Source organism: Chelonoidis abingdonii, chromosome 4, assembly GCF_003597395.2.
Source record: "Chelonoidis abingdonii isolate Lonesome George chromosome 4, CheloAbing_2.0, whole genome shotgun sequence".
NCBI classification, from domain to species: Eukaryota; Metazoa; Chordata; order Testudines; family Testudinidae; genus Chelonoidis; species Chelonoidis abingdonii.
In genome coordinates, this window is record NC_133772.1 from 70,321,286 (window position 1) to 70,344,349 (window position 23,064).

Here is a 23,064-nt window from a genome sequence, read left to right on the forward strand (position 1 = left end):
GTAGAAGTACTGTATGTACTTCCCTTATCTTTATTCATGTCACATCAGTGATGTTGAGCGTCCAGTTTAGAGTCACTGATAATTTGTGATTATAGATAGGTGAACACATTTCAAAGCTGACATGATGTATGGAAGAGAAATGTTTTGAAGTCAGATCTGAGCATTTGTATTCACTGCTCTCTTTCCCTCCCGCCTCCTCCCCCACAGTTTCCACATATTATCTTACCTCAGGATTTCACAGAATTAAATGGAACCAGAGTTCATATTTATCTGGAAAGGAATGTATTGTAGCTCACCTGAGACTTTTTAAATTTCTTTGAGGTTTTTAAACAGTGAACTGTGATGAGAATGAATCTGTTAACTCACACCCATCTACTATAGTAGGTAGATAAGCTGTTCTCCATGCTCCTCTTTTTGGTTGTCTTGAGCTCATTGTTGTTTCTCTCTTTCCCCCTGTCCCCAAAGGATTGGAAAACACTTCGTTTAGTTGTAAAGCTGCATGAAATATTGATGGAAGTGACACATTACCTTTTCCTAGTTGAACCTTTTAAGTATGCTAATGCTGCCTATGAGTAAAGCATGAATTCAGGTATAAATAACATCTGCTGCCTTATCCATAGGTTCTAAATTAATTCAATACTATAGTACTGGTACTCCTGCTTAAGAAATATCAGGATTTAAAATACCACTCACGTTAACTAATCATTGTTGCTTAATTAAGAGCTTGCAAAATTAATTTATTAACGCTGCAGCAATTCTTTTATTCTTATGGGTTATTTGATATCAGTGAAATGATGGATAGAACAGTTTCAATGTACATTCTTCTGGGTGGGGTTTGTTTTTTGTTTTTTTTTTTTTGGTTGTGGGGATATATATTTGTATACTGCTTGTATTTCAAGTATTAAAAGTTATTTTAGTCCAGACCCAAAACCAAAGTTTACACTTTGGTTCCAAATAACCTATCTGGAAAATGCTTGAAGATGTTGCTGAACTGTTTGCATGTAGAGTGTTAAGTACAGAATTTAAAACTGCTGCTGACTTCTTAAAATGTCATCATAATTTTTAAACTGTCTTCTCACCAAGGGACTCAGGCTGCTATACAAGAGGATTTAAAATGCATTACTGTATTTTAAAGATGCATGCAATAGAAGCATGATAAAAAAAAACTCTTCACAATTTTAGAGATGATCTGACATAAATAAAAAGGAGGAAAAGTAACTTTTTTTTTTATGTATTTGTAATACAAGGCACCTATAGTGTGGTATATGGAAACTTTTTAACATGGCTTTAACTCATGTTAATAATATACTTCAAAGGAAGAACAAAACCACCACAATCCTCTGCAGCTCAAGGCTTTAGAAATAGGACATAAGGATCATCTATAGGCCCACCATTTCATAGGTCAGCCAGCTGAAAGACTGCAAAGAAATAAATTTTGCAGAGCCACATTTAGAAATAGCTGCTTGTGCTAAGCATGTCTGCTACAGGCATGATTGCCACATTCCTAGACCTGCCTCTGAGAAAGGCCTGTACCTGGTTACTGTGAGCTTTAGCTCTAGAATGGTGGGTTCCAGCATTCCAGACGAGCATAGGTCAGAAGGCAAGTCAAAGGCCAAGAGTTGTGCTTAGGCCACTTTATGGTTTTATGTATAATGGCTGGTACCTGGAACTTCATTTGGTGCAGGAAGCTGCAGAGCACAGGCATGAGCGTCTCAACCACATAGTACATTCCAGAGGCAGGGAACTGCACTTGGGACTAGCAAAAACATGGACAACCAGACATGGAGTGCAGTTTCTTTGCAACTAACGCAATCTGAGAGTCTAGGAGTAAAGATAAAATTGCTATAAATATTGAACCCAGGTTGGTCTTGCTATATCTCTTAATGCCTCAATTTCTTTCTTTAAAATGGGGATAATTCTGCTCATACACTTTTTTGTGAAGTGCTTTTAGATATATGGATGAAAAGCTCTGTAAACATGGAAAGGGTAACTGAGATTGATGTGTTAGTTTGACACTTCAGGCCCATCCCACAGTAAAAACACAGTTACCTGCCTACCAAAAATGGGACAGTAGAACCCTAAAATGTTGTTGGTATCAGAAGGCAAATATATTAGATTCTTTTACTAGTTTAATTATCATGACCTAATAAGACATAGTAGTAAATATCCTGCCTGTTTAGTTGCATTTATATTACACTGTGTGCGTGAAGCTGCTTTCTGAATACCTCTGACTGTAACCCTGCTTCCTCTGGTTATAAATGTCTCCTAGAATTGGTAGTATTTTTCATCAGTTGCTTGGCAATGTATTTTGAATTGCTAATGCTGTCAATAGGTCAAAAACAGCTATTCATCCAGGCTTAATGCTACAGGAAGGGTGAAAAAAATCAATAGACCAATTTCAGCAGTGTTGGCAGCAAGTGCTCATGTGTCCTCTCTAAGGTGAGAATTGCTCTCACTTGTTGGGCTTTGGGCTTGCACATTGTATGCATTGTGTGTGTGTGTGTGTGTGTGTGTGTAGGGGGGCAAGTATGAGCGATATTTATAACATTTTAAAACCTATTTTAAATGATTTTTGCTTTCTAGTGCCATTTGGTAGACTAATCTTGAATGGGGAGTTCTGCCCAGTCATTGAGAACAGGGTTTTGGAGCAGAGCCTGGAGCTGGAGCGTGGAGCAGTGGAGCTGCAGGTTTTTTGCCTGGAGCTGGAGCGGAGCTGGAGCACAGCTCCAAAGCCCTGGTTGAGAACAGGAGGATAGGGTGACCAGATGAGAGGAAGAAAATATTGGGACACATAGGGAGAGTGGGGGACATGCTGGCAGAGCAAAATAAAATAAAAAGCTGAGTGCTGCCCGTGGAACAAAAAAAGGAGTACTGTGAAATATCGGGGCTAATTGCGTCCTGACCAAAGATCGGTCGGGACGCGGGACAAACACCTAAATATTGGGACGGTCCTGGTTTTATCGGGACATCTGGTCACCCTATAGGAGGAGTCAGGACTGTTCGTATTTGTCTCTACAGCTGTTAGGTGTTGCACAAGGTTAATAACAAAATATTTTGTCCCAAAGAGCTAACTTTCTTACATGACCAACCTTACTCTGTTTCATCTTTGAAACTGGGCACAACATTTACCTCACTAGGATGCTGCATATAAGATGAATTAATAGAACCCCCTTCGAGGCTCTTTTGAATTCGTTTGGTGTAAAGTAATGTCGTATATCATAGCCATCAGCAGTTTATATAAGTTCCTATATGATTGATATGAATTCATTTCACAGTTTTCTCACAAAGGGCTTGGTTTGACTGTCCCCTGAAGTCAATTGGAGCCTCCCCGTTGACTTAGATGGGCTTTGGATCAGGCTGTTATATCTTTTATAAGACTCTTACATGGTAAAAATAATAGTGCTCATGGGTTATTTTGGTAAAAGTAAACAATCCTTCAAAATGGTCAGTTTTGAATTTATAAAATTGTTTAAGGAGAGATCAGGTAGGTTAAACACCAAAGGGTATTGTAATTTGTTCTTAAAACTGTTTTTGCAAAACCTGAGGTTAATAGAAATGTCTGGTTTTTTTGTTTTTTTTTTTTGTTTGTTTTTTTAAATGGAAACAGATTTTTGATGATTGATGTAAACATTTCCTTGTGATTTATGCAACCCAAATATTGCAGCATTAAACTAATGCATGGACTGAGAAAGTGAAACTGACAAGTCTAGTTTCCTTGTGCAAAGTGACTGAAATACAAAACAAACCCAAATGCATCAATAGAGAAAATGGAATTTGGTATTTTTTAAAGTTTGTTTCCAGCATTATTATATAATTGGCTTTCCCTAGCTTGCCATGGAGATCATTCACCTGGGGTATGGGGTAGGAGTTGGATTGTAAAATTTCATTTGGTCTCCTGAAGTCTGCACAAAATTATATGCTAGCGAGCTTACAGTGGCACAGCTGTACCAATGCAGCTGTGTGGCTGTAAGACTGCTTGTGTAGTCACACTATGCCGATGGAGAGAGTTCTGCCGCTGACATAATTCAACCACCTTCAATGAGTGGTGGTAGCTATGTCAGTGGGAGAGCATCTTCTGCCAGCATAGCGCTGTCCACACCAGCGCTTTTGTAGGTGTAACTTATGTCGCTCAGAGGGCTCAGAAGCGTGAGTGCTTATATCATTAACTCTATTCAGTTGTTGGAGTTTATCTTGAAAGATGAAATGTGACACTTTTTTTCTTTACAGTTTCACATAAAGAATTAATATCAAACATTGCTTTGTAAATGTTACTTTATAGAAATGGGGTCAAGTATCAGTGTTAGTCTGTATTCACAAAAACAACAAGGAGTCCGGTGGCACCTTAAAGACTAACAGATCTGAAGAAGTGAGGTTTTTTACCCACGAAAGCTTATGCCCAAATAAATCTGTTAGTCTTTAAAGTGACACTGGGCTCCTTGTTGTTTTTATAGAAATGTAGTCTTCCAGTAATGACACTTCCAAACTTAGCATTTAATTGAGACTTAAATAATAGGGTTTCTGGTGAAATATTTATTATTCTGAGGAAAATGTAGCAATGCTGTATTCTAAATATCTGTCTCACAGGCCTATGCTATGCACATTGCCGTAAGGGAGCTATTTTGGTTACAAACATTTGTTTTGTTTTTAACTTGTAGTGTGTGTGGAAAGGAGTGCTGGTGAAAGGATTGACAATTTTACAGATTGTTTATCCACAGAACTAGGACACGAGTCAGTGGCATTGCACACTCCTCCCCACACTGCCCAGCACTCTGCTTATAGCCTGATAGTGAGAAATCATGTCTGGGTTGTGAAAATACTTTTCATGGTGCATTCAGCTCTTTTCTCTCAAAACACCACTGTGAGGAAGGTAAGTATTTTACAGGCACACACAGAGTTCCAGTGATTTTTGTCTGAAGTCCCACAGGAGATCTGTGGCATAGCCAGGGAGTGAACTCGGTTCTTGTGAGTTCCAGACCAGTTTCTTAGCCACAAGCTCACCCTTCCTCTCACTTGTCAGAGGCTGCCAAAGAGTCATCAAATGGTGATAATTTTTAGTCATTACTACTCTGTGCTTGAGGTGAAAGACTCAATAACCCATCAATGCTTTGGGCTTTTCAGTACCCTTTGGCTTAAAGTAGATCTATGCAAGATGGATCATGGTACCAACCACAGTCACTTAATTAAAAATTAAATGTGGTGATGGGGGGGGAATCTTCCCATGTGCATGTTGTCTGTCTTAAATTGTATAATTTGTGTAACTGTCCTATCTCAAGATCACTTTTCAGGTGGACCTTCTGTTGTGAAAGAAATCCTATTGAATTTTTTAAATCTTTTAGTCTCTCCTATGAAGTGTGGGATCTGTAGGAAGTAATCTAGTCAATACAGTCACTTATTTATTCCCCATAAACAAAAGAACATTTGTTGCAGAAGTGGGAGTATGGAAAGAGTTAGTTTTGTTATGTGAAAGATACAATTAAACTGTAAATGAAACAGTAGTGTGATTGCTCGGTAAGGTTTGTGAGATCAGAAATGTTCAACAACATGTAATTTCAGTTGAAAATACTTTGCATTTTAAGTATTTGTTTTAAAATAGCTGTTCACATTCATATAACCATTTTCTCCTTTAGATTACATTGTTTTACATTGCTATTATATTTTTCCAGTTCATAGCACCTTGATCAAGTGAGCATTGAAAACCTAGAGTTATTAAGCCTTCAGCTCAGTTTACGACCACTCTAATAAATTGCATAGACCCTGTTCTGTGCTGAGCATTAAAATTAATGTTGGACCAATTTTCAAACTTATTCCTATAGTCCCTTTTGTCATCTCTGGTTTAGTAATTGATGAGTGATACTTTTGCTGTTCTCATCACTTTGGAATACTTCTCTCACACTTCTGTTTCTCCTGAATCTTACAGTGCATCTATAAGGAAATTTCATCAGAAATGGACTTGGTCACATCTATTTTTGTACTACATTATCCGTTGCAACTTTAATGTGGCTGCTGTCATGTTTTAGCTCAATGTCACATTGTTTGCTTGTGTGGAAGGGAAGCATAACTGTAGCTAGCAGACACCTAAGAAATCATTCTTAGAGACATTAAGGCATGCATGATGTACTTTTGGTGGTTCTGTGCTGGGCACAGAGTTGCATCAGGTCTGGCAACCAGCACTTCTTCAAGAGTTAATTTCTATATGTTCAGATAAACAGAAATAGCCAACCTCTCTGTGATACTGCCTCCTGGTGATTGCCATATTATTCAATGACTGGATTTTCCTGTTCCATACTAAGTACCCTAAATATTTAGTCTCTTAATGCCAAACCTTCACATATTTGGTTGACAGAGGCAAGCCTTCTCCAGTGATTGCATGACTGAGGCAACATCTGAGGTATGACCTCCAATCTGAGCCCCAAATGCCCACATCTTCCAAGTACATTGCTGCTTATTGACAATGAGGTTAGAGTAGGTGGTCCATAAATTGCTGAAGGTGACAAGAGCCATGTGCAATCCAAAAGGCATTGAAGTGAACTGAAACAGCCTTACAGGAGTAGCAAAGACAGTTTTTTCTTTAGACTCTGTCTTGAGAGGAATCTGCTAACACCCCTTTGTTGAATCCAGCATTGTTATATAGTCGGCTTTCCCTAGTTTGCCAAGGAGATCATCCACCTGGGCCATGGGATGGGCATTGGACTTTGAAATTTCATTCAGTTTCCTGAGGTCTACACAGAATTGTACAGACCCATCAGGTTTGGGAACCAAAATAATAGGACTGCACCAGGGACTGAGACTTGTCAATCTCGTCTAGTCTTAGCATGGCTCTGATCTGTCTCTGCTTTGTCTTGAACCTCCTCGGGTGTTCAATAGATTTGTCTTTGTTTAATAAGATTCCAAGGCCATAGGGGACCACAACTAGTCTGACCTCCTGTAAAACTAGGGTTGTTAGGGTTCAGTTTAAATCAGTAGAGATCAGTAAATATTGATTTCAGCAGACACTCTCAAATTGGCTAACAAATATGGATTGACAACAGTCAACAGGAGTGCAGCCTCCCCTGCATTGTGCCTGCAGAGATTAGGAGTCTCACTTGTCATGTGGCTGTGCAGGGAGCCCTTTGCAGCCCCAATGTCACAGACATGCTCCCTCCATCCCATGACTGTGGAGCTTCAGAGAGCTCCCTGCACTGCCACAGGGCCAGCAATGTCCAATCCTTGCATGTGCAAGATGTGGGAGAGACTGTGGTCCTGGCATAGCAGAGCAGAGACCCCTGGTCAGGGCCATGAGGAGAAGCTGGGGAACAGGAAGAGCAGGCATCATTCAGCAGCAGGGGGCTTGTTGTTCTCTTCTGCCTCCTTGCAGTCATGACTGGGGGGTCTCTTCTTTACTGTGCTATGACTGTAGCTTTCTCTACACCTTGTGCCTGTAGATATTAGGTGTCACCATTCATTGAAATGAGATTTTACCAGGAATACAAGTATTAAGGATTCCCTGAAGCTTCCATTTGAGGGGCTATGCGTTGACAACCCAGACAGGAGACACAGAAATTGGCACTCTTTTTTTTCACTCTCTTTGGAATATCTGGATATGTCTATCAATGTGACGTACCTCTTTAGTCTTTTGGAATTCTAGTCACCTAATAAAGCAAATTCCTGCATTGCTTAGTGCAGAGATATTGTGTGGCTTCAGCCTCTTGAGTGACTGTTCCATTAACCACTGCTACTCAGGGAAGTCTATCCACAAATGTTGTCTTCATGGGCCAGAGCTGATGGCTGATGGAGTCTAGCTAGATCCCTGACCACAGGTAATGTTACAGGTCTTTCTTTTGGGATGCATACAGCTGGGACCAGGTCTGTCTTGACTTTCATCTGATTCTGATTTTTTTATTATTGTTACTTACCTCTCAAAAATGCAGAGTCTTGAAGTGGGAATATATCCCTTAACTCTATCCTAGAGCCCTCCAATCTGCAAACCGAATCTGGGCTGGAGACTGGTAGGGTCGGTCTGATTATGCTAGTGCACTAAGGTTTAGAGTCTGGTCAAAGTTACCACGTGGCCTAATCACTCAGGTGCTGGAGGGTTGGGGGGATGATGTAGTATCCATTAACAATTCTTCTTTGAATAAAAGGCCTGAGCCTTTGGGGTTTCTGACTCAAAAAAGACATGAAGAAGAAGAAACAAGAAGAAGTCTGAAAACAATCCATGTGGTTTGAAATCCTCCTGACCAGCAGTAACTGGAGTCTCTCCCTAGAGCAGGAGACTCCTTCTGGTGCATTTACTACTTTACTTGCTCTCTGATGATTGCGTCCGGCTTGCTGCCCTTTGAGAACTTTGGCTCAAATTTACTTATGTCTTGTACAGATTGGGCAACGTTTATCTGTTCATTTGGGCCAACTACAGTGCTGCACTGTTTTGATTTAAATTAAGACACAATCCCTTCATTGGAAGTCAGATAAACATGAGTTGTCTGCTTAAAGCTCCTTGGATTTTCATTGTTTGTTATGAAAAGATTTAACCTTAATTAACTTAGATTTCTGTGACAAAAGTTTCTCTCAAGTGGCACTTCAGATTCTTCTCTTGTCTTCAGTGTGTAGTTACCCTAAATAAGTAAGGTTCAGAAAACAGAAGGCTAAAAATACAACAGAATAAAATAAAAATATGAGATGTTTTAGCTGAGGTATATGAGGTTGATGACTACTGCTATAGTGAAGATCATTCTTAAATTAGAACTGCATTTCTCTTTAAAATTTTTATTAGCTGAGCATGGGAAAGAAAAGAGGATGAATAACCATGTTGTGAAGAGCTGGATTCAATGTTCATTACTATTTGCTCATTCATACCATTTCTCTAAAATGATGTGTCCTTGTGTAAAACTTTGCAATAAAGTTACACCAATATATTTTTTCTTCAGTTAAGTGTCCATCATATGTCTAGTCCAGTGGTTTTCAACCTTTTTTCATTTGCGGCCCCCAAAAAACTTCTAATGGAGGTGTGTACCACTTTGGAAATCTTAGACATAGTCTGTAGACCCCCCAAGGGTCCATGGATCACAAGTTGAAAACTACCGGCTAGTCCAGTGTAAAGGGTGTTCATAGCTGTGCTGCTCTAGGAGCAACCCAGGGAGGGAATTCTGACTGAGAATCCAGAGGAAATTAATCTGCTCCAACATTCCTAAATGCAGATTTCAAAGCCTTCTCCCAAATGCCGCATCAGCTGTACTTCCTGCCACATTTGGGTGAGGTAGATTGAAGCTATGGCTGCAGCTACTCCCTGGCTTCATGCTCACATAGGGAAATAGTACCCTTCTCTTCCTCCAGCTCCCTGTCCCAACCTCTCTGCATATAGGATGCAGGGGGGGCATGCAGGGGTCTTATTCCTGTACTGGCAAACTCAAATGTGTTTAAAAAATAACAATCAGGCCCCCTCAAAATCATGAGATTGACTTAAAAAACACTTTTTAAAAAAATCTCATGATTTTAATTTGCCTTCTAAGCTGTTAAGGGTGCACTTGGTTCACATTTTTAAACTTTGCAACCATATGGGCTGTAAATTTATATTTTTTAAAAAAAATTAAGTTGAGATTCTCAGAATAAACACTTATCTCCAGGAGCTGGGACTCTAAGAAAAAGACAGAATAATATGAGATTCATTATAAAATCCAGGAGAATTGGCAACACTATACGGCTGGGCCATAACTTGACCCTAACAAACCTAAGAAACCATATATTCCTATCTGTTCATCCTTTTTCCCCTCTAGGATTTATTAATGCCTCATTAGAATGTATGTGATATACCCCCCCTCCCATATTACTGTTTTGAGTGATCATTTAGGAAATGGAGCCTGATTATCAAAGGAGAAATTTTGTTCTTCTAAATCTTTGTAATCTGCAGAGATGAAGAAATAGGAAAAGGTGTTTAAGAGAAGTTTTGGAAAATGCACTAACTTTATCATATACAAGTTTAAGAGAAGCTCTTCAGAGTGCTGGGTGGTATTTGCTTTGGGATGTGGCCTGTAATGAGTTTTATGTTAAGCATCAAACATCTGATTTATGTTAAAATGATTGCGGGCAGAACCTCAAATATAATCAGAGCACGGCTTGTGAAATACCTTGGAAAGTGTGACAGTACCACAGAGCAAAGGATATTGGTGTTTTGTTGTGGGGGTTTGATTGTCCATTTACAATACTCTTTTTTTTTTTTTTCTTCCAATTTGTTTTGTATTACAATGATTAGATCATTCAGGATACAGTGAGATGGGATCTATATATTACTTGTGTTTAGTGGTGCTTCTCTGGAGTGACATGTACGTGGTTGGTAATGGGCTTTTCAGTTTTTTTCAGTCACGGCGTATGGTTTAAATTCACTTCAAGATCTTTTCTTCTGCCATCTACACTGATGATGTATGCCCAAATACTAGGGTGACAGATACTTCAGAAATGCATGTCATAATAATAAAATATCATATCTTGATTGACATGTAGGGTTTTTTCCTCAAGTGAAACTTTGAAGATATTAATTGAGTTAATGGAAGAGAATGTATCTGGGGAGTAGAGGAAGTAGTGTCAATGTAGATCATAATATTTCTTTTCATTTTATAAATACTTAATGTAAAGTTTAGTGTTCATGAAAGGAGTTCGTTCGACTGACAGTAGTGTAAACGTGAAATTCTTTGTATCAGAATATGCTCAGCAGTGACCACCTTCCCATTTCCTCCTGTTGAGGTGCCTCAACCTTGACCTGGAGGGACCATCTCTAAGGGGTGAGAGGATAATCTTAAATAAAATATGCTACCGTAAATCCACTTAAGCTGCTGACTTGTGGCTTTCTGGAAAAAGGCAAAGAGTACACAAAACTAGTATGCAGAGCGTAATCATACAAGGATAAGAGTAACTAAATTAAATTCCAATATTTGGATCCTCCTAGTGGACTTAATCAGTCTTGTTTAACTTGACTCAGTAATGCCTGTTACCTTGAAAACCTGGCTGAAATAACTGTAAAGTCAATGACATTTATATAGGCTTGCTTACATGTGTCCACTTTGATAGTCTAGCGTGGATTTTTACTGAAACCTGGTGGATTGGAAAATCAGTAGTTTATACCTATTTAGGAAGGATCAAGCAGGCAAAAAGGGGAGGTAGAGTGGCACTCTGTATAAAGAAAATGACATTACTTGTTTCTAGGGTGACCAGATGTCCCAATTTTATAGGGACAGTCCTGATTTTTGGGTCTTTTTCTTATATAGGCTCCTATTAACCCCCCCACCCCCTGTCCTGATTTTTCACATTTGCTAACTGGTCACCCTACCTGTTTCTGAGTTTCTGATACCGTGGAAGAAAATGATATTGATTGATGTCCTACTACATAAAGCACAGATGGGGTACTAGTTGGTGTTGGCTACAAACACCAAATCACACTATGGAATAAGGTGACTGTTTCTTTGTGTACCTATCTATAATGTGTGGAAATGGGTGGAAAAAACTGCATCATTATTGGGGACTTCAGCTTGAGCGTGATATACTGGAGTTCTCATGCAGCCAATACTAAAACATCCTTGGAATTTCTGAATGTTACAGGTGACAACTTCCTAACTCAAAAAGTGGTGCAGCCAACACAGGAGAGGGTCTATTACAAAATTCCCCCAAAAGATAATGAGGAACTGATCAGAACTAAAATCAATAGTGGTTTAGGCACACGTGATTGTGAATTGATCAGATTCATAATGATCAGATTCATAATATTCAGATTCAGAATAAAGTCCTGACCATAATACATTCTCTCTCTCTCTCTCTCTCTCTATTTGCTGGTTTAGTAGGTCTAGTTCCACAAAGCTGAAAACAACCTATGGTCACCTAATGATATTAATAGGCAGCAGGTTTAAAACAAAAGGAAGTTCTTCTTCACACAGTGCACAATCAACTTGTGGAACTCATTGCCAGGGTTGTTTTGAAGGCCAAAAGTATAACAGAGTTAAAAAAAGAATAAGAAGTTCATGGAGGATAGGTCCCTCAATGGCAATTGGCCCAGATGGTCAGGGATGCAACCCCATGCTCTGGGTGTCCCTAGACTCTGATTGCCAAAAGCTGGGATTGGATGACAGGGGATGGATCACTTGATAATTGTCCAGTTGTGTTCACTGCCTCTGAAGTACCTGGCATTGGCCACAGTCAGAAGACGTATACAGGACTAGATGGATCTATTGGTCTGACCCAGTATGGCCATTCTTAATTATCAGCTAGGAGAAAGAATTTAATCAGAAAAATGTGAATAACTGGAAATCATTTAAGAATACCTTACTAGATGCCCAAAAAGGCACAACCAGATGGTGCTAATTAAAAAAAAAAAAAAAAAAAAAAGTTTAGAGGGGAAGAGAAGGCAATTATAAAAAAAAATATATACTCCCAAAAGGAAGAAAGAGGAACTTAATCAAAATAAATATAAATCACAAGTTAGGAATTATAGAAGATTGAAAAGGAACACACAGATAAATCTATGGCTAGCAGAATTAAGGATAGTAAAAAGGAGTCTTTGAAAAAATATGTTTAGAACAAAAAGAATCCTGATAGTTATATTGGTCCATTATAGATGAAATAGGTGGAATTACCAGTAATAATGCAGAAAAGGGAGAAGTATTCAATAAATTCAAATTACTTAGAGAAGTTAGATGTCTTCAAGTCACCAGGGCCTGATGAAATGCGTCCTAGAATACACAAGAGCTGACTGAGGAGATATCTGAGCCATTAGCTATTATCTTTGAAAAGTCATGGAAGATGGGAGAAATTCCAGAAAACTGGAAAAGGGCAAATATAGTGCCAATCTATAAGAAAGGGAAATAAGGACAACCCAGGGATTTACAGACCAGTCAGCTTAACTTCTGTACCCAGAAAGATAATGGAGCAAATAATAAATCAGTTTGCAAACATCTGGAAGATGATAAGGTGATAAATAACAGTCAGCATAGATTTATCAACCTGATAGTTTTCTTTCACAGGGTAACAAGCCTTGTGGATAGGAGGGAAGCAGTAGATGTGGTATATCTTGGCTTTAGTAAAGCTTTTGATACTGTCTTGCATGACCTTCTCATAAACTAGGGAAATGCAACCTAGATGGAGCTACTATAAGGTGGGTTTATAACTGGTTGGAAAACTGTTCCCAGAGAGTAGTTATCAGTGGTTCACAGTCATGCTGGAAGGGCATAACAAGTGGGGTCCTGCAGGGATCAGTTCTGGGTTCAGTTATTTTAAATATCTTCAGTGATAATGGCATAGAGAGTACGCTTACAAAGTTTGCAGGTGATACCAAGCTGGGAGGGGTTGCAAGTGCTTTGGAGGATAGGATTATAATTCAAAATGATCTGGATAAACTGTAGAAGTAAGTAGGATGAAATTCAATAAAGACAAATGTGAAGTACTCTACTTCAGAAGGAATAGTCAATTGCAAACATATAAAATGGGAAATGACTGCCTAGGAAGGAGTACTGCAGAAAGGGATCTGGGGGTCGTAGTGGAACACAAGCTAAACAGTGTAAGAAAGCAAACATCATTCTGGGATATCTTAGCAGGAGTGTTGTAAGTCCAGAAGTTGTGTGGATTACGTAAACAAGACACGAAAAGTAATTCTTCTGCTTTACTCTGTGCTGATTAGGCCTCAACTGGAGTATTGTGTCCAGGTCTTGGTGCCACATTTCAGGAAAGATGTGGACAACTGGAGAAAGTCCAGAGAAAAGCAACAAAAATGATTACAAGTCTAGAAAACATGACCTATGAGAGAAGATTGAAAAAATTGGGTTTGTTTAGTATGGAGAAGAGAAGACTGAGGGGTGGGGAGGAACAGGACATAATAAGTTTTCAAGTATATAAAAGATTGTTACAAGGAGGAGGGAGAAAAATTGTTCTTAACCTCTGAGGATAGGACAAGAAGCAATGGGCTTATATTACAGCAAAGGAGGTTTAGGTTGGACATTAGGAAAAACTTTGTAAGTGTCAGGGTGGTTAAGGACTGGAGTAAATTGGCTAGGGAGATTGTGGAATCTCCATCATTGGAGATTTTTAAGAGCAGATTAGACAAACACCTGTCAGGTATGGTCTAGATAATACTTAGTCCTGCCCTGAGTGCAAGGGACTGGACTAGATGACCTCTCAAGATCCCTTCCAGTCCTATGATTCTGTGAAACATTTCTGTTCTGTATTTGGGGAAAAAATGTGATATAGTGTCATCATATGATGGTGATAACTCTTTCCATTCCACTAGTATCTCTGGTGGATGTTAAACACATTTACTAAAGTTAGACATTTTAGATCAGCACGACCAGATAACTTGTGTGACTGATAAGCTCGCTGTACTGTTAATGTTGATGTTTTCAATAAGTCTTGGAGCGCTGGGGATGTTCTAAAAGACTGGGGGAAAGTTAATGTTTTAAAAGCAATTGTTGTGGGATTGCTACCCTTACTTCTGTCCTGCTGTTGACAGGGACCCAGAGAAGAGGGCTGCTGGCTGAGTACCCAGCTCTAAAGCCAGCATCACTTCCAGCAGTGGCACAGAAATGAGGGTCACAGGGTATGAAGGGGAGGATACCCAGCAGTCTCCTGCCCATGCACATGGGGTGACTGCTCATGCTGCAGCCTCCCCGCGTATGCTTGAGGGTTGAGGTTGACAGCTTGAGCTGTGGAGATTCCTGCAGCCAGGGCAGGTTCCTGGAGGTGTCTGACCTGTCCTGGGAGCAACCCCTATAATGGAAGAGGAAGTCCTGTCCCTCTCCATCTCCAGCTGGGACTAGCAGCTGGAAGCCTGAACAGGGGAGGAGCCCCCAGCTAGGCTCAAGGTTTCACGAGGGGGATCAGATTTCACAGTCAGTGATGTGTTTTTGATGGACGTGAATTTGGTAGGGCCCTACTGGTGAGTGTATTTTAAATAAGCTGGAAAAACTAAATAAAATGTTAGCAAGACACAATGGACTTACCTAAAGCTGAGAATTTGTCTTGGATACTTACACCAAAATTTTCCAATCTGAGGCCTGAATTTAGGCACCTAAATCTATATTTAGGCATCTAAAGAAAGTGGTCTCTTTCAGAGGTGCTGAGCACCTGCAGCTTCCACTGACTCAATGGATTTAAATATCTAACTTGAGGCGCACTCACATCTGTAAATTTTTGGCATAAGTTAACACCCCACCCTGATTTCCAGTACCAACTGTTTAATATTGGTCCTAGACTTTTATTAGTTATAAGAATAAAACTTGATGTATTCATATGCCAGTGGTATGCCTGCAACTGCTAGATCTTGCTTTTTTAAAAAAACAGTAGATACATGTAAGTAACACATAATGCTAACGTTCTCATTGTCTTTTAAATTTAGATGGAAGAAGGAAGTAAAAACGTGCGTCTGGGAACACTAATTGGTTTGCTGGTAGAAGAAGGACAGGACTGGAAACAGGTTGAAATACCAGCAGATACTGGTGATCCATCTTGTGTGGCACTCCCGATGGCTCTGCCTGCAATTGCACCTAGTCCCCCTCCAGTAGGCGTTTTAGCTTCAGCTTCTACCAAAATGGAACATGGGCTTGGAAAACTACCGTGAGTTTCTGTATTCCTCATGAACAGCATTTTCACTGAGAGACTTGAGGGTATTGCACTATAGCTGGGGCCAAGTTAATCCCTTTTGTAACTTCAGTGAAATCAGTGGAGTTGCACCAGGGATTAATTTTGTCTCCGTAGCTAAAATCAAAGTATTGTTTGAGAGACTCTTTAGATTTGCTTGGTTTGTTTAGGCCTTGTCTACAAAGGAAGATTTTTTTTTCCCTTTTGTTTTCTATAATCTAAGGCATGAATTTAAACCAATATAGTTATGCTGGTATAACTACCTGTGTGGATACTCTTATTCTGGTATAAGAGTTCCTTTTTTTCAGTTTATGTCACATAGGAAGAGTTTTAAGCTAAATTGAAAAAAATTACTCTTGTACTGGAATAAGAGTGTCATGTAAGCAGTTCTCAGTAGAGAGGTGTGGATTGTTCAGAAGTGTTGACTTAAGTGTGCGCTCTCAATACAACTTGTGCAAATTTGTAAGGACACCATGGTAATAATCAGTCAAAACATCTTCATCACTGTTTGCAGATAACACAAACATTGGGGAGGAATAAATAACAAAGAGGACAGGATACAAAGCAATCTAGATCACTTGGTAAACTAGGCAAAAGCAAACAATGTTTTTATTATGGCTAAATGTAAATATACATCTAGGAACAAATAATGTAGGCCATACTTACATGATGAGGGACTCTGCTGGAAAGCAGTGATTCTGAAAAAGATGCGCAGTCATGGTAGATAATTAGCTGCACATGAGTTTCCAGTGTGATGCTGTGGCCAAAGGCTAATGTGATCCGTGGGTACATGTAGATGAATGGACTCACCTCGCGGCATCTCCTGCTGGTGACTTCCGGGAATTAGCTCATTCCAGTTCCGGAACGCCCTCTGCAGGCCTCTTGGTGATCTGCCTGCCCTCTGGCCCCATGTCCCTCCTAGGACCCCGGTGCCCCGTTAGCTGGGGTGCTGCCCTAAGCAGTAACCACTTTCTCTCAGAGTCTCCCCTTCCTGGGAAACCCCCACCCACTAGTCTCACCTCACCTCAGTATAAGGCTATTGCCAGTCGTCATCTAGCCCCATGCCCTGGGGCAGATTGCAGTATCAGCCTACTTATCACTGGCAAGGTTGGGCTTGGACCTGCTGCCTTGGCCTATCCCTGGGCTGCCCTCTGCAACCCCCAGTACCTGTTGGCCTTACGCTAGGCTGCAGCCTGGGGTTTTCCAGGCTGGAGCTCCTCAGCCTGTCCCCAGCCCTGCTCCACTCAGGTACTCTGTCTCTAGCTCTCTGCAGCCATGCCCATCTCCCTCTACAGGCAGCAGGAGACTGACTGACTACCCCTGGCTTCTCTGCCTTTATAGGGCCAGCTGAGTCTGTTTGTGGTGTGGCCCCAGCTGCAGCCAAACCGCCCAGTTTAGCAGCTCCCAGCGACAACCTTCCCATAGGGCCATTTTAAACCCTTCAGGGCAGGAGCAGGGTAACTACCCTGCTACAGTACATAAATAGGGGAGTCTTGAGTAAGAGAGAGAGATTATTTTACCTCTATATTTGGTATCGGTATGACCACTGCTGGAATACTGTGTTCAGTTCTGGTGTCCACGATTCAAGAAGGATGATGATAATTTGGTGAGGGTTCATAAAAGAGCCATGAGAATGATTAAGGAATTAGAAAACATGCCTTATAGTGATAAACTCTAGAAGCGCAATTCATTTAGCATAGCAAAGAGAAGGTTCAGGGGAGACTTGATCACAGTACCTACATGGGAAACATAATAATGGGCTCTTCAGTGTAGCATGATGCAGTGGCTGGCAGTTAAAGCTAGACATATTCAGCTTGGAAATAAGATGTACATTTTTAACAGTGAAAATAATTAACCACTGAAACAATCTGCCAAGGATGGTAGATTCTCCATCACTGACAATTTTTCAGTCAATATTGGATTTTTTCCCTAAAAGATCTGCTCTAGGAATTATTTTGGGAAAGTTCTATGGCTTCTGTTGTACAAGAGGAATGACTAGATCAGGGGTTCTCAAACTTCATTGCACCATGACACCCTTTTAACAACAAAAATTACTACATGACCCCAGGAGGTGGGACCGAAGCCTGAGCCTGCCCAAGCCCTACCGCCCCAGACGGTAGGGGACCAAAGTTGAAGCCTGAGCCCCACTGCCCCAGGTGGGTGGATGGGACGGGCGAGCTAAAGCCAAAACCTAAGGGCTTCAGCCCCAGGTGGGGGTCTTGTAACCTGAGCTCCGCCACCCAGGATTGAAGCCGAATAGAGTTACTACATGTCCCGATTTTATAGGGACAGTCCTGATTTTTGGGCCTTTTTCTTATATAGGCTCCTATTACCCCCACCCCCATCCCGATTTTTCACGTTTGCTGTCTGGTCACTCTAAAGCCAAAGCCTGAGCCCCAGCGCCCAGGGTGGTGAGGCTTGGGCTTCGACTTTGGCCCCAGACCCCAGAGACGCTAACACCAGCTCTGCGACCCACTTTGGAGTTGAGACCCACAGTTTGAGAACTGCTGGATTAGATGATCCCAGTGGTCCCTTCTGGTTTTGTAATCTATGAATTTATGAGTAAGTTTGCCAAAAACAGGAGTTAAGTATCAGCAGCCTATAAAGGACAAGATTACTTTTCAAAATGACCTTGACAAATTGGAGAACTCGTTTGAAACTAACAAGATGACCAAAGGAATATGACTCAACCAAGTGAGGCCGTTGTAAACAGGGTTAATATTATTCTGTCGTGTGTTAACAAGAGTGTCTTATGTAAGACACAGGAGTTGTCCCATTCTACTTGGTACTGATGAGGCCTAATCTGGAGTACAGTATCCAATTCTGGGTGCCATGGTTTAGGAAAGGTGTGGACAAATTGGAGAGAGTCCGCAGGAGGGCAAAAAAAGGGTTTAGGAAAATCCTGACCTCCAAGGAAGGTTTGAACATGCACATTTTTTTTTGTCTTGAGAAAAGAAGAGTGGGGAGGAACCTGATAAGTCTTCAGATGTGTTACAAAGAAGTCCAATTGTTCTCCATGTCCACTGAAAGCAGGACAAGAAGTAATCTGCTTAATCTGCAGAAGGGGAAATTTAAGTTAGATATTGGGCAAAATATCTAACCTAAAAAGTAAGATCTGGAATAGGCTTCCAGGGGAGCTTGTGGAATCCCTTTAATTGGAGATGTTTGCCTAACCTGTTCTTAAAAAACCTGTCAGTGATGGTGTGGTAGATTTGGTTCTGGATTAGCGTAGGTGGCTGGACTTGATGACTTCTTGAGGTCCCTTACAGTCCTACAATTTCTATGGTTCTGTGAGTGTTGACCACTATACAATTCAATTAATTTTTTAGGTCCTTGCCTAACTGTCCAATTTGTTTGTTTAATTTTGCTGCTAACATTCAGGCTGTCCTAATTTAAGTAGGGAAGATCTTTGGAAGACACTAACTGAGGTCTCTAACAACATGCTTGCTATAGTAGAAGAATGATTAGAACACTAACAAGGGTTAAATCAAGTGCTTTTACATCTGAGAATGTTGGAACAGAAACTGATTCAGTAACGCTCCTAATCACAAATGCGTGACAACTAATTTAAAATCAAATTAACGTCTTTAATGATTTACATTCCTTGTCAAGCTGGTGTTACCCTACTTGGAATTCTTGTGTGGCTCAAAGGGCTCAGCTCCTACCTGCTCTTCTGTTTATCTGTTCTCAAATTCGTGTAAGCATGCCTTGAAGTAAAATCTGGTCTCAAGTACTTAACCTTGCTCTGTTATTTTTGCTAAATTAACTTTTGCATCTAAGAATTTTAAAGTCTGCCTGAGTTCACTATGTTCTCATGTCATATAAATTATCTTAAGATAAAATGAATGCTGTGAAACTTTTCTCCAATATACCTCTCAATTAAAATGCAGAATTGGGTTATGATGTAACCTTTGTGGTTTCTGCATAGCAGTGGAGATCAGTGTTGCGTGCTGCAGATGATGTGCTTAACTCTGTCTCTGGAAAGTTACTGCAAAGCATATCCTGCATGGGTTGAGATGACACAGATAAAAGTTTGATGTTTGAGAGTGGGAGGAAACTGCATTAAACTTGTAAAGCTGAAAATGAGATTAGAATTATTTGCATAAATTCCTTATTTCTCAGTCCAGATGATCTGTTGTACTTCTAGAAGTTTGTCCAGTAAACTTAAGTATAAAAGCAAAAATTGAAGATGTTAAATATAAAGATTGTTATAATTGAAATTAGACAAACTAATGATGCAGTTGTCACTACCTCACCTGCTATTAAAGAAGAGCAAGCTTGTGTAAGTATGTATACACTGCTATTAAAACTCTGGCTAGCCTGTGCAAGCAGGCTCGGGCTACGGGGCTGTTTAATTGCGGTGTAGACTTCTGGGCTCGGACTGGAGCCCAGACTCTACGACCTTGCAAGGTGGGAGGGTCCCAAAGCTTGTGTGTCTGCCAGAGCCTGAACGTCTACACTGCAATTAAACAGCCTGTAGTCCAAGCCCTGCGAGCCCGAGTCTGTTGGCACAGGGCCAGCCACAGATGTAGACATACCTTGTGAGACAGTAAGCATACAGGGCCAGCTCCTCAGACGCAGCAGGGCTCCTTTAAACTACCTTGCCAAGAGATGATCTATGCAGCTGGCATATCTTGCTCTGTGGTGATCATCTGTTTATATGGGGATCCTCCAATGGTGTTGAGGCTTCTGTGTCACCCCATTCCTTGCTGGTAGCATAAGGTAGATGGCTGGGACCCCCGATGTTGGGATATGGCCGCCAGCTGTGGTTTCAGCTCCTTGGGGTCACTAGTAGCTGTAGTGTAACCTCAGGGCTCTGATACTCTGATATAGTAGAGTCAACCCTTCACATTGCAGCCCTGGGATCAGATAAGTACAAAGGTGAACTTTACTCTATCTTTGCACAGACACCCACTGACTTGCACTGCATTCCCCACAGCTGGAGCTGAGGCTCTGGACCATAGCACGTGGTATCCAGAATCCTCTGACAGTTTGCCTGTGAAATACATTCACCTAACCCTATTATTTAGGTGGTTTTCTTTTTTAACTTCAGGATTCGCTTAAGTCCTGCTGCCCGCTACATTCTAGAGACACATGGACTTGACCCAAGCAGTATTACTCCCTCTGGGCCTCGAGGAATCCTCACTAAAGAGTATGTATAAGCCTGCTGTAATTAAGCCAAATATTTTATTCATTTCCTTTTTCAGCCTATCCCGAATTCCATGGTCTTCAGCCTACAAGACCCACTTGTTCTCTCAACCTTTTCCTTGGGGGGAATTGATTGTTTGGATGACCAGCTGAGGATGTGGGAGGCTGGATTGGGTGACATTGTAAGAAGTTTGTATTTTTCTTTGTATGATCCCTAGCACAGGGACTGTCCAGCCATGTGACAGCTGAGAGAGATAGTGTAGCCCTCCCATTCCCCTTAGCTCACTACTAGAATGATTGACAGCTCACAAACTGTGCTGTCAGCTGGCACAGGGCTTTCATTGGGCCTGAAGAGCTCCCCCACATGCACAGAGACAATGAAGTGTCAGAAGAAGCAGCAGAGGCCACCCTTCCCTAACTCCTGTTTTATGGGGAATCTGAGCCCCTGCTTTCCCACACATGGGTCACTGCTGTAGCCTTGTATTTTATTTAAAGTGAATTTAGTAATGTTGTATTGCACTGCTGTGGATTCGGCGCTGGTGGCTAGTTTCAAGTTCAATAAAGTGCTTTCACCTCTGCTACTTGCATCAGATTTAGTCTCTAGTAACATAAAGTCCAAGGACAGTGACTACAAGTACAAGGTCTAGTCTGTTTTACAAGGTTTATTAAAGTTATGATTACCCATGCATACAGAAATCCTGTAAAGACATATGCACAAGTTACAAATATAGTCATACTCACATCCTTAATGATATTCTTAGGGCCTGATGGATGCCTTCTCAATTGATCATCAGGGTTGGTTCCTGCTGAAGTTTTCACATACGTAACTCATTTTATCCACTCTGGGAGCCCTCTTTTATCTTGTGATTCTGACAACCCTAATACTCTGTGCATGTGTGTGAAGGTGTCTACCCTGTTTTCCTTATTTGTATTGTCCCCCAATAATATTGGGGTACCTCATTTTTCATAGGTTGTAGTTCCTTTAATTCTTTTTAGCATTTACGCACGTGGTGCACCTTGCAGTTAAGGCATGTGTTAGAAAAATATGACTACCCAGTTCTTGTAATCAAAAATTAATCTTAATATTAATTTTTTTCAGTACCACCCATTGGCACATCTATTCCCATAATTTTGTGGCATAGGGTCATTCTTTGGTCACGTACTTATGTCAAGCATTTCTTAAGCCTCTGGCTAGTATGGCTAAGCTGACATCTTATAGGCCTCAGCCTGTAGCCCTTGCTTTTCAGCCGAACTTAGATACCTAATACATAATTATCACTTCTAAATACTTATCAGTTTTATACTTCTGTAATCCTACAGCTTAAATCTGTTTAGCCTACAATGATTCTATATGACATAGCATATGAGCTAATTATAACATCATTTTATCATTCATTTATTATGTGAAATAATTGGCTGCACTGCTAACCCCAGCAGACACAAGAATTCATCTGTGGAGTCCAGGGTCTGTTTTGCTTCCATTTTAGTACAGGTAGGCTAAAGACATGAAACTTAGTTCTGAAATTCCTCAAAGTTCAAAGAGGAATGGAATTCTCTTTCACAACCATCTCTGTTTTTAACCTGTCTTTAATTCTGTTGTGAATGTTGAGGATTCTGGGATGGTTTAATGTGCTCCTATATGCCTTGAATGCACTATACTCTCCATTAAGATGTGGTTTCAGTCAAGGCACCCAGCAGCCTTTGGAATTGGGTGCTCATTTGTTAGCATTATAGATCAGGGATTCCTGACCTTGAAATGATGCCCCTCAAATCTGCATGTGTGTTCTGGTAAGGTTGTATGGGAAGGATTTCCTTCAGGAAACTGATTTTGTCCTGGATAAAACCACGCCCTCTCTAGGCAGACTCCCACTCATATTCCTCACACAGCTGTTGAGCTGTTATAACATGCTGATTCTGTATGGTTGAAACCTTATATCAAAGATGACCTTGGGTTGAACACAGTAACAAAACAAGAAACTATGAAAGTGTTTCCTTTCTTAACTTTTGTTTCCTACAGACTGTGCCTGGTTTGGATTAAATAGTGAGCCGGATAGAGGGGGTATCATTTGTAATAGCAGCACATTATCAGAAAGCTTTTTAATTATATAAATGCAACTGTAAATTATGGTGTGTAACTAGTTCACGGCAGGTGGGAACCCTCTGGGACTCTGAGCTATCTAATTAACATCCCCTAGTTGTTATGGAAATGTACCATAGATTCTGCTAGGAAGGTAATTATTACAGCTACAAAAATGTGTCTCTCAAAAGTTGTTTCATCTGTTCAAAGAAATTACTTGTAAATGTCATTTTTAAAGATATATCCTGCTGTTT

General features: G+C 40.6%; 1 protein-coding gene across 2 annotated transcripts in view; it reads left to right on the forward strand.

Annotated features, from left to right (window-relative positions):
- Positions 1 to 23,064, forward strand: part of PDHX (pyruvate dehydrogenase complex component X) — a 100,317-nt gene that overhangs the window by 25,381 nt on the left and 51,872 nt on the right. For both annotated transcript variants that reach the window (XM_032770680.2, XM_032770679.2), the window contains 2 exons: positions 15,344 to 15,561; positions 20,639 to 20,737. In XM_032770680.2, the coding sequence (XP_032626571.1) occupies positions 15,344 to 15,561; positions 20,639 to 20,737 (317 nt within the window). The remainder of the gene's footprint in view (positions 1 to 15,343; positions 15,562 to 20,638; positions 20,738 to 23,064) is intronic.